This window comes from Desmodus rotundus, chromosome 5, assembly GCF_022682495.2.
Source record: "Desmodus rotundus isolate HL8 chromosome 5, HLdesRot8A.1, whole genome shotgun sequence".
NCBI lineage: Eukaryota > Metazoa > Chordata > Mammalia > Chiroptera > Phyllostomidae > Desmodus > Desmodus rotundus.
In genome coordinates, this window is record NC_071391.1 from 56686599 (window position 1) to 56699180 (window position 12582).

At 38.5% G+C, this 12582-nt stretch overlaps 2 protein-coding genes across 4 annotated transcripts in view; both read right to left on the minus strand.

The window, feature by feature from the left end:
* DLG2 (discs large MAGUK scaffold protein 2) overlaps positions 1–4410 on the minus strand; it is a 1324826-nt gene extending 1320416 nt beyond the window's left edge. For 2 of the 3 annotated variants that reach the window (XM_053925677.1, XM_053925676.1), the window contains exon 1: positions 4066–4385. In XM_053925677.1, coding sequence (XP_053781652.1) covers positions 4066–4107 — 42 coding nt within the window. In that variant the 5' untranslated portion in view covers positions 4108–4385. Of the gene's footprint in view, positions 1–4065 lie in introns of all 3 variants that reach the window. The other variant, XM_053925682.1, reaches the window with a different exon arrangement.
* Positions 1–12582, minus strand: part of LOC123477915 (disks large 1 tumor suppressor protein-like) — a 597612-nt gene that overhangs the window by 46499 nt on the left and 538531 nt on the right. The gene's annotated exons all lie outside the window — the stretch shown is intronic.

A 12582-nucleotide genomic window follows, 5' to 3' on the forward strand; every position in this document is an offset into this window, starting at 1 on the left:
TATTCCTATTTGGTGACCTCAACTTTATCACCTATGAATTCAACTGACTGAGCACTTACTATATTCTAAGAACTTTTTTTACAGTGTTAACATGCCTTATAGCATATAATTCTTAATTACTAAGAGCTATTCTTATCCCTATTATATAGATAAAAATATTGAATTAAGAAAGTTTTTTTGTGCAAAAAAATGTTTCTATGCAATAAATGGGGAAGACACACGCAAACATAGTTCTTTTGGAATTGTGAAAACCCATGTGTCAAAAACATTCCACTACACTTTTTTTTCCAAAATCTTATATTTACCCTCAAGGAATTTCAAAACTAAAAACAGAAATCTTGAGCCTATGGGATAGGCAGCAGGATTACTAGAATAAGTCAGTAAATCAGGGGCCAGGTGACCTGAGCCCTACCTGTATCAAAGCTGCACCTGACACACCCTGTGCAGCAGAGTGACTGTGCACTTTCTCTCTCTACCTTGGCTGTCTGTTCTGTGAAATGGGTCTAATACTTGCCTTTCATATTTCAGAGACTGTGGGTTTCTGAGTATATATGGGTATGTTATAGTAGCAGGATGAAAGGAGGAAAACAATGAGATGAAGAACATAAAACCAGTTAGAAAAGCAAAAGGTATCACCTGGATGTGAGTTATTATGATCGATATCATTACTTTAAGAAATAGAGCCGTTTCTATAGACAAGATGATGTGCGCATCTGGTGCAGCAAACTTCCAGTATGTTCCACGCAAGAGGCACTCTGTGTACGACACAGGCAGTTTGAGATGGAAGAGGAATCGCACCCCTACGGAATGGTCACATTACTCCTTTTTGTGTGAACAGGATCAGGTTAAATTGTTCTAATCACATTCTTTAAAAAGTTGACCCCAAGCCAATATGATATGAATGTTGACCAAATTCAAACAACTCACAGCTAACAAGAAAACACAGGACATATATAATACTCTTTGGTTAGAAGTTTTCATCTCTTTTCCTTCTGTGGAAACCTCTCCTAAAAATAGGTGGAAAAGTAAGTAACACAATTTCTAGAGCTAGATTGTGATGATTGCTCAGTCAGTTCTCACAGTATTTGTTCCACCCTTTGAGTTCAGTGTGCAGTCTTCTAAGGCCCCATGCTCCATCCATTTCAAACTATTTGCAACTGTTCAAAGTGCTGTGCGTCTTAGCTCCAGGCTTTTGTCCTTCCCTCGACCATGCCCACCTTTGTCACTCCAGGCTGCCTGGAAAAACCCCATTAGCTGTCAAAATTCAATTCAGAGGTGACTTCACAGTAAAACCTTTCTTGACCAGTCCATGCAAAATTAGCCAGCGTTCTGTTTTGTTTTGTCCTTACAGTGTCCTGGGTAGACGTTCATTCCTGCTCCTGTAATACTTCCCAGCACTTAACTTCTTTATATGTCTGTGTCTTTCCCAAGACTGGAAGCTTCTTGAAAGCAAGGATTGTTTTCTATTGATCTTAGTTTCCCAGACTCTAGCACAGTGCAAAAATCATCATTGTCCTTCAAACATTTTCTGATAGATGAATGAATAAACGATGACCCATAAGTCACATTCTGATACCCTTAAATATGTGTGTGCACATATACACATATGTAATCATTCCAAATGTAATGCCTTGTTATATAAAAACATATATGAAGTATACTAAAACATATCACTCTCAAAAAATCATTTTGACTACACTATATTATAAAGGTCCAATTACTCTGGGATAAAAGATTGTGAGTGCAGAAAAAAATAGATAAATTGGTTTTATCCTTTGAATTTTTTTAACTTTTTTTATTGTTGTGCAAACACAGTTTTCTGCCTTTCCCCCCACCCCTGTCCACCACCCCCCCCTGTTTCCACCCCACCTTGTTATTGTCCACGTGTCCTTTATAGTGGTTCCTGAAAACCCTTCACCCTTTTCCTGTTACCCTTTGAGTTTGAACCCTATGAAAGCTCTGGGTCACTCTAACGCCGATCATGTTGAATCATGGCAACACGAGAAGTTACAGACTGTGCAGGAGACTTTACCGGAACTAAGCAAATAAGTAATTCTGAGCATAATGGAAATAAGATTAAGTGCTTTCAAAATATAACATGAAGTAAAACAAAACTAAAAACATCTGGTACAACTTTATTGCAAAACTTGATATAGTATCAGACTATGTGATTTGTGAACTCTTTTGCAAAACTTGCTCTCTCAGAAGAAAAGGATAACCCTAAAAGAAAATTATGACATTTGCAAGAAAGTGCAAAACCTCATTATTGAAAGGGCATAAGCATACTTAAAATTGAAGTTAAGCTACTCAAAGCAAGGCTGTACATGTGGCAATGCACATGGCTAGAGTTCCTATTGATTAATGTATAGAAGTCTTCACATCTCTCAATGCAGGTTAGTTAGCCAAATTGCTAAGAATTTATCATCCCAAAGTCATTGGAATTAAGATATTGTTGGCAAAACACTTTTAATTCCTTGGCATGTGAATATTAAATGTGGTAAAATGTGGTTAAAATGTAAAGCTAACCCTACAAAAACCACTGATAGTAAAGAGTAATAAGGAGATTTCTTAAAACCCATATCAAAGAAACTTTGGACTCAGGTTTTTTGGTAGTACTTCTGAAATATAACAATGAAATATTAAAACAATGATCTCTTAATCGAAATTATTTATGGAGATTTCCCTGAATAAAAAGCACCTTTCTCTTTCAAAAAAAAAGATGAAGAAGGAAAAGTTTAACAATTCATTGAGCTTACAAAACAGTGCATGCCATACCCATAACTTGAAACAAGAGACAGTGAGGGAGAAATGCAAGTTGATATTTGGACAGTCTCTCTAGGCTTTTAAACATCACTTTCATATTGTTTACTATATCACATGCATGGGAAGGAAAAACTGATTGCTGAGTTTAACCTTAAAAGTAGTAAGAAGTAAATTCGCAGAAGTCTGCAAAATGTTTCACAGAGTGCTTTCCAACTGTGGCTGTAACAGAACGGGTCATCAAAACATAAACACTACCTGTTTGAAATTCAAATAGAAAACAAAAAGCTTACAAAAGAGTGAGCAGCAGGGAGTTCTTTAATAAAACTTGTAAACATAGAAAATGAAACTTTAGTCCCAAACATATCTAAATATTCCCCCAGTAAAATAAAATGGGAAAACACTTTACACTGATATATTTTTTAAGATCTTACTTTAGGTATTAAGTCTTAACTGCCCTTTAAACATTTTCTCTTTGAAAGGCAATCACTTTCCTTTTGAACTTCCTTCAAAATTACAAGTTCAAAATGCTAACAGAGGATGTAATTCACTTTAAATTATGCAACTGGAATTCCACAGCTGGCCTGTCTGACCAGCTTAGTACTGAATGAACAGTGTCAGAAAACCTCTCCAATAATCTTGCCGTCCTTCCTGACAAGGGGCAAATCTCCCAAACTTAGGCTCAACTTCAGAGGCTCATTAGCCACAGCAAGTGAATGTCAGTGGGGTGATAACACCGGGCAAAGGCACCCACGCAGCCAAACCAGGCAGAGCTGAGGATTTGTATGCTCAGTATCACCCACTGGCAATGATAATAATGTGTTTATATGAGCAGGGTGATCAGGTATCCACAGATCGTATCCTGAAGCCATTACAGCCACTAGATTTAATCCCCAGCTCAAACAATTAAGCTGCACAAACATAGGCAGCTCACAGCACTTTTAAAAAGAAAGACTTTAAATACTAATCTAAAGCATGCTCTATAGCTTTTTACCCTCTCTGATTTCTTGATTCTGGCCTACCTACATAATTTTCATCTTTTCCTCCCCCTGCTCCAGTCCCCAAGTGTGAGCGTGAACCTGAATTACAAACAGTTAAACCTGAAGGTCACTTCACAGCGGCGTTCCAACATGCTCCCCCAGCGAGGCTGCACGGCGACAATAAAACAAAGCCCTTGCAACCACCTGTAATAATCTGCCTGCTCAGCCAGCAATCCAAAAAGTCCTGAAGCTACACAAGGTAGACATTTTCTGCAGCTGGTTTAACATGTATATTGTGCTCAGTTGCCGGCTCGCCTCCTCTTACCTTCACGTTAGTCCGGAGTGCACAGTAACATGCAAAGAACATTGCAGTAAATAAGGAGCATATGGACCGGTATTCAGCTTCTCAGCACAGCGCAAGCCCCACACACTCGGTCCTGGGCATGTGCTACTAAGGAGCATCCGTTCCCTCTGTCAGTTTGAAAATGCATTGATCTCTGTTTTCTCTGACTACAAAACGACATGTCTTGAAGGCACTGAATGAGAGCTCAAAATCTCTTCATTGGCTATATATAGCATTGTGCCCAGCAATTTCAATTAGCGGAGAATTCAGCATCTGAAAGTTAAGACTTCAGTTGCTTTTCCTTCTAGCATTTTAAATCACTGGGTTAAAAAAAAAAAAAGAAAAAAAGGGAGGGGGGTGGAATGAGCTCACCCAGGAAGGATGGAGGGGGGGGAAGGTGAAGAATTGAAATTTAACCAATGAGTTACTTATGTTTCTGTAGAGCCCTGCTGTTATCCTATTAGATACTTTACAATGGGATTGCATCCGGCAGACCGCAAATGAAGAGGAAACCCTTTTCCCTGTGGAGGTTTAATATGGGCTCTGCACTGTATTCCAGGCTATTCTGATGCAGCACCGTGTTTGGCAAATATTACAAATCACTGCAAACACATCTCATTCTGCTTTTCAGTGTCAGTGTGAAATAGGACCAAGACCAAAGTATCACTGTTTCATAAAGTCCCCTAAAATGTAAGCTGGGTTCCCCTGGGGTTGATCTGCAGTTCCATGGCCGAGAAGTACCACCTCCTCTTACTTCCAGGTCCTGTGATATCTGTTCACATCTTCTCAGGCTATCTAAAGTTGCTAGGCTCACTAATAAAACAATGCATCCAATTTGCCAAAACTAAGCTGTATTGGTAAGTGGCAGTCAATAATAGAGGACGAGTTAGGAATGAAGACGGAAGATTCCAGGGGATAACATAACCACGGATTCAGTAGCTACCGCTGCTGAATGTAATGTGTTCAGCTGGCTTTGGAAGGGAGAGAGCAAGAGAGAAAGATTAAAGCTTCTGCCCCCATGAATCCATACAGAAAAAAATCTCTAAAACATCGTCAGATCTTATTGTCTGTTGACATTCTTGTCAGGCACCGGATGCTGCAAATTAACTCAGTTTTTACTGAGCCAAAGTACAAACTCCAATTTCAGGTTCTAAACTCTTATTTCCAGCCTTAGGAAGCTCTAATGCTCAGCCAGAATTCTAAAGCTATCTGGCGAAATGCAAGCAGAAATGAACAGTTCTCACTGCAGCAAAAATAGTGGGAGGAAAAAGAGTGGTTATATCTTTGCCATGACGTTCCCCATCAGCTCACAGCAACAGGGAAGATCAGCATAACTCACCAGAAAAAGCTGCAGTGACTTTTAGGATTTTTCTTTAATATGTTTTGCATAAGCCACCTCCCCTCTGGAGCCTGCAGTGGTGCTGAGGTACTGTCAGAGCTACTGGGCATTTCTCCTGGGCAATGAGGTGAGGCAGCTTTAGGAGGAAGCAAGGTATTTAAGGGAGAGAAATTAAAGGAAGAAGAAAAGCAGGATTTTCTATTTCTCTGTTAATGACAAGCATTCAGAAAGTGTCGTCACTTCTGACTAGCTATTTTGGGTTGTCATTGTTTGTGTCTTTTTTTTTTTAGGAAGGAAAAGGCAATCTTGTCTTAAGCTGGAGATTCTTTAGCATCATAAAAGAAGGCAGCTACTTAATTTGATTCCCAGTTCCGTCTGTCATGTAAGTGTAGGTAATTACAAATGGTAAGCACTTGCAACACAACCAGTGACTTCCAGGAGAATTAAAAAATCGACATGATGCCCAACTCTCATCATTCCATAACTTTTACTAGACTTTAAAATGCAAAACTAAGAATTTCAGTCAAGAGAATGTCTTCTTCTGAGGTCATAGCAGGTCACATTTCCTGCAGCTCTTCCTAATAAAGGAACCCAAACATAGAAACTCAGTGTCATGAAAATCGTAGGGGAATTTTTAAATTTTTAACCTGTGAATGAGTATTGTTATTTTTTCCATTAGAAAGTATATGGGGGGAGCAGCTTTATATCTTTTAAATTAAGTTAACAGACCCTAGGGCATTTGGGTGGCCCAGTAGAGAGAGAGCAAAAGAGCTGGAAAATGTTATAAATCTCAAAAACAGTTCACAGATGAAGTTTTAGGTGAAAAAACACATGTGGATTTTCCTGGCAGGCAATCAGTGAGGACTTCTCCTGATAGGACTTCAGATATAGCGTTCATGTGTGTATGTTCTAAAGAGGGCCCCGAGACTTGGAGATACAGTTGAACTCCCACACACACTTACCCATCCACAGCATCCCAGCACAGACATGGGCTAAATCTGTAGATTTCCTTCCTAATTTTTGCAAGTGTACTAGGCTAACTGACTTACTATTCTCATGTGATAGTTGCAAGAAATGAGGCATTAATATAATGACAATGATCCACTAAAAAGTATTCCCTATTTTTAGGCAAAGGCTTTAACAGGTCAGTGTACATGCTAAAAAAATAACTGGCTACATATTTTTGGAGGCAGCATAGTAAATCTAAGCTCTAACTCTCAAAAGCAAATAGTGCTGGAAAATTACTTCCATGTCAGGCCCTTTCTTTTACCATTTGTACAGGGGAGATGTATAAAATGGGGATGATACTTGGCCAACGGGGTCATTAAATGATCAAAGATGAATCCTATCATCAAAGGACGAATCAAAGATTTAAGTATAAAAATTGAAACCATAAACATATTAGAAGAAAACAGAACAGGTTTTGGTGTATACAATATTGAGTGGAGAAGGCTGAAGTCATATAAGAAAAGATTAACAGTTAAACCTATATTAAAGTAAAAATCTTCTGCTTATCTAAATTATATGTAATGGCAAACCAGAAACATTTTTGCAACATACTTAATGGAAAATCTCCTTAAAATACAAAAGATTTTCATAAACTGATAATAAATGTAAAACTAAATTTAAATAAGGCAAAGAACATAAAGTAGCAATTCACAAAAAGGCCACATAAAAACATTAAAAATGCTCTACCTCATCCATATTTAAGGTAAAGCATAAAATTAGAAAAGGTTTTTTTAATTGATATATCCAGTACTAGTGGGAATGCTTAATTGGTGAAAACTTTCTGGAAAGTAATCTATAAAATATAATAGAAGGAACTTTTTCTGTGTTGTAGTTATTCAACTTCAACATTCAGGAATTAATTCCAGGTTTAGATATGGATAAAGGTACAGGTTTTGGTGTAGATATACATGCAGGCACATATATATTTTATGTATACATATATATTATAAACATCAAACATTGGAAGACTTATTTGTAATATACATCTACGTCACCAAATACTATGCAGTTATTAGAAATATATAAGGTACATATTCTTCTTTGGAAAGAGGTCCAAGTTATAATATTGAATGTAAAAATAAGGTTGTTAACTAGCTTGCATAGTATGCCTATACTTGTGTATATATGCATATATAATTATTATAGGTAAATGTGTGTTTGTGTGTGTGTAAAATATTTGATAGCATTGATCATTGGGGATTGGAACTTGGTTTAGGAGGAGAAGTTAGACAACTTCCATTACTCATTTTATACCCTTCTATATATTAGTATGGCCTCACACATAATGAGTTATTTATCCAGCTATCCTCTCTTAGGGACTGAGAACAATAAAGATGCAGGGCGGAAATTTTAGGGCCTGTGAGAGGATTTGCCTATTATTATTCTTTTATTTCTTTTTTTGCTGTTTTCAAGTAGAGTTGTCTCCATTTTCCCGCCACCACTTTCTCCTGCCCAACCCACCCCCACCTCCCACCCTCAATCCTACCTCCCTTTGGCTTTGTCCATAGAATCACATGCACCCCAGAGCGACGTCTGCACTAGAAGAGGCAGCAGAACTAAGAAGAGTTCAGGGAGAGAGAGGCTCCTGTCCCTGGTGTCACGATCATGGCCACCTCACTGAGAACAATAAGAGCAGTGAGCACAGGTCTGGGGCGATCATAACACCAGGGGCAAGAACCTCCCTCTTCCTGAACTCTTCTTAGTTCCGCTGCCTCTTCTAGTGCAGACATCGCCCTGGGGTGCGTGTGATTCCAGTGTGTGGCATATTTTTCTTAAAGTGTGGCCCTTCAACACGAGCCAGCTACTTCATTTGGTTCTTAAGTGAACAAGTGGCTATCAAGGAGACTTGGCTCTAGTTGATTTTTACATACTACCTTGAGTTTAGAGCCTGACATCTACATATATTTCCTTTCTATTTATTTTTACTTATTTATTGTATTGCACTTATTAGGGTAACATTGGTTAATAAAATCATATAGGTTTCAGGTGTACAATTCTATAATACATCATCTGTATACTGTGTTGTATATTCACCGCATCAAATCAAGTCTCCTTCCATCACCATTTATCCCCCCTTTACCTTCTTCTATCTTCCATTACTCAGCTAACTTCCTATTTTGCAATAAACCTTGCTATAGAATGAATGTATTCCCCCAAAATTTATATGTTGAAACCTCATCCCCAATGTAATGATATTTGGGGGTGTGGCCTTTGAGACGTGATTAGGTCCTTAAGAATGGGTTTAGTGTCCCATTCATAAGAGAGTCCAGAAAGCTCCCTTGCCCTTCTACCACCTGAGGACACATTGAAAGGGCGGCTGTCTATGAACCAGGAGGAACTGGATTCTCACCAGACACTGAATCGGCTCAGCACCTTGATTTTAGACTTCCAGGCTCCCGAACTGTGAGAAGTAAATGTCTGTTATTTATAAGCCACCCAGCGTATAGTATTTTGGTTTAGCAGCTCAAACAGACTAAGACAAGCATGTAATATATTTTAAAATATAACCTAGTATTTTTATTTTTAAAATATTAAGACAATATGCAATTATAATTAGCTAATAATACAATAATAACAGCGACAATGCCTGTTAACAAGGACAAATAATTCGTATTTCTGTACATTTTCTTTATCTACAGAACTGGACTATTTAGTCCTGTCTTACAGGCGGAATAACTTTGGTAGGTTTGCTTGGCTTTTTGTTTTGTTTTATTTAGACAGGATGCAGAAGATAAGGTGAAATGTTAGGGATCCAGTCCGGTATCTTCCAGACCAATTAAATCAGAATCTCCAGTGGCAGAACCCAGCTTCTCAAGTGACTGCAATGTGCAGCTGCATGAGAATTACTTAGGGGGAAGGAGGGCAGTCCACAGGCTGATTCTGTAAGGCTCCGACAGCAGGTATTTTAGACCTGCCCGCCATACAACTACTGTCACAACCACCCCACTCTGTTACAGCTACCCACCCAGCTTTGATGGTGCAGTGAGAAAGCAGCTACACACATTATAAAATGTGTTCCAACAGCACTTTATTAATAAACATTAAAATTTCAACTTCATATACTGCTCTCATGTCAGGAAATATTATTCTTCTTTTGATTTTTCTTCAAGAATTTGAAAATGTAAAAGTCATTTTTTAGCTTGTTGTTTACCAACCTCTGCTCTAGGGTCTTTAGCAGTCGTTCTCCAAGTATCATCTTTGGGCTGGCAGTGTCAGGACAAATCAGGAAATTCTTAAAAATGCAGATTATCAGGTTACACCCTAGACCTACCAAATCAGTAACCCGAAGGATGTGGCTCAGAAATCTGTGTTAACATATCCTACAGGTGGTTTTCATGTAAACTGAAGTTTGAGAACTACTGCTACAACGAAAGAGATGGAAACTGATAGCTAAGATTCCTGCAGTGTAGGAAGAGGTGGACTCCAGAGCACAGGAAGAGGAATTAGCCTTAGAGGGGAGAAAGTACAGAAAATAAAGTGGAAATGACTACAGGTGCCAATGAGATAATTCCAGAGTGGAGGCTGTGAAGATTGATTAACAGAAGTCTCATTTAAATTGGAGTTCGGAGGGCATGTAGGGGGAGCTCTCATGCCCTACCTCTCATTATCAATTAACCCAACAGGAAGAGACATAATTTCCATCTCCAAGAGGAAAACGGTTTTCACTGTATTCCAGACGAACAAGGTGGATATCCTCCTCTCACAGCAACCACTCAACCAATGAAAGACTGTTACAGCTCAGCCAATGAAAAGCCACTACATTTCAAATACCTAGTGTCCTCCAATGGACTTTTTGTTTACAACAGTTTCTCTGAATTCTCCTTTTCTTCTAGACAGTCACGCGCCACTTAAGGATGGGGATGTGTTCTGAGAAATGTTTCTTTAGGTGATTTTGTCATTGTGAGAACATCATAGCATGCACTTATACAAACCTAGCTGGTACAGCCTATTGCTCCCAGGCCAGAAGCCTGTACAGCATGTTACTGTACAAAACCACACCAGATTAACTCAAACCCAAGAAAATGATGCAACAGATACAGTAAACACGAGGCGTGTGAGGCTTCTGCTGGCATAACACATCGTACTGTTTTATAGCAAACCTTTTATATAAGTAGAAAAAGTCCACTCTAAAATAGTGATAAAAGTATAGTAACTACGCAAACCAGTAGCAGTCATTTATTATCAAGTGTTATTTACCGTCATATAATTGTGTGTGCTCCCCTTTCATACACCTGGCAGTGCAGGAGGTTTGTTTACACCGCCATCAGCACAAACACACGGGTAATGCACTGTGCTAGGACTTTATGGTGGTCATGATGTCACTAGACAGTAGGAATTTTTCAGCTCTATTATAAACTTATGGAACCACCATCATATATTTGGTCCAATGTTGACCAAAACATCATTATGTGGCTCATGGCTATAAAGGAACATTCCTCTCCTTGGTTCTCTAGACTTATGTGTAGTGCACCATTAGAATACATGCCCTGAATTGCAATTCTTTGATGTTCCTAAATAAAACAAGTTTGCTGGGGAAATATCTAGCTATTTGTTTAAGGTCAACAAGACTTAAGACTCTGAGATGAATGCTAGTTGAGCAAGGAGCCATATAACATCTTAGAATTTAGAATGCATTCCTTCTTAGAAATGAATAACTCTTAGACTTTGGATAAAAACAACCAACAGCAACTTGAATTTCAGTTCCTTTTCTGCCACTTCCAGCTGTGTGACCATGGGCAAGTTACATGACCTCTCCCTGTCCTGGAGTACTCTTCTGTAAAATAAAGACAACAATCCTACTTCACAGGGATGTTGTAAGGACTAAAATAAATAAGGTATGCAAACTGCTTGGTCTACTACATGGTACACAGGAAATTTAATCAGTAGTATTGTTTAGTGTACAGAAGACCGAAGTGATAGAAGTAAGAAGAAAGATAAAAATATGTTATCATTTTTCATGACTAATTTCTACACACCTAGATACCCTGAAAGGATTTGAAGACCTTCTAGGACTTCCCTGCGATTACCAATCAGCCTTGAAGAGCTAATTCTCAGAAAGTTTGGCCATCTCATGATCCCTGAATTGATTTAGTATCCTTGGAATTTATTGCATCTTCCCCAATATTTTATTGAGATAATAATAACTGATTTACAAACTACTGAGCATTTCAGAGCTTCTAGGATTTTCCACCGAAGTATCCCTAACAGGCAAAAGAGAATTTATTTATCACCGTTGGATTTATAGGAACAAAATGGAATGTCTGTAATGTCCCATTTGTTACCCTAAGAAATCATGTAAATGTTAAACTCGAGTTGAGAATATCTTTTTATTTGTTATAAAGTAATGTTTTATATTATATTACTTTCTGACCACTGGATATAATAAGCCAAGAATGCTGCATAATGTGCACCTATGGCTTTGAGTGCGCTCTGACATACACACTCCTGTATATGCAGAGGGTTCTCTGCCCTCAGTTGACAAAGTAGATATGGATCCCACTTGTTTCTTGATCCATTTGTTTTAAGAAAAACAATCGCTGTGTTATGGTGCTCCATGTGCAGTGATAGTTCTTCTTGAAGCTTCATTTTTTGTCCTTTATGTAAGGTATGTCCACCCCACTTTCTGTTCCTTTAAATTAGAATCTGTGACTGTTTGGAGGCCCAAGGTGCCTAGATTTCCTAGCGAATATCTAAGGCTCCGCCCCTTACAACATAACCAGTGTGTGGAGACAAAGAAATATGACCCAAATGAAAGAACAGATCATAGCAGTGTAATTTACAATAGCCAAGTGCTGGAAGTAACCTAAGGGCCCATCAGTAAATTAATGGATCAAAAAACTATGGTACATTTACACAATGGAATACTACCCTTAGCGACAGCATGGATGGAACCGGAGAGAATTATGCTAAGTGAAATAAAGCAGGTGGTGTAAGACAAAAACCACATGATATCACCTATAAGTGGAACCTAATCAACAAAACAAACAAGCAAGTAAATTACAACCAGAGACACTGAAATAAAGAACAAACTGACAATAACCAGAGAGGAGTGGGTAGAAGGATAATAGGGGATAATAGGGGAAGGGTCATCAAGGAACATGTATAAAGGACACATGGACAAAGGCAAAGGGGGTAGGTTCGAGGGTGGAAGG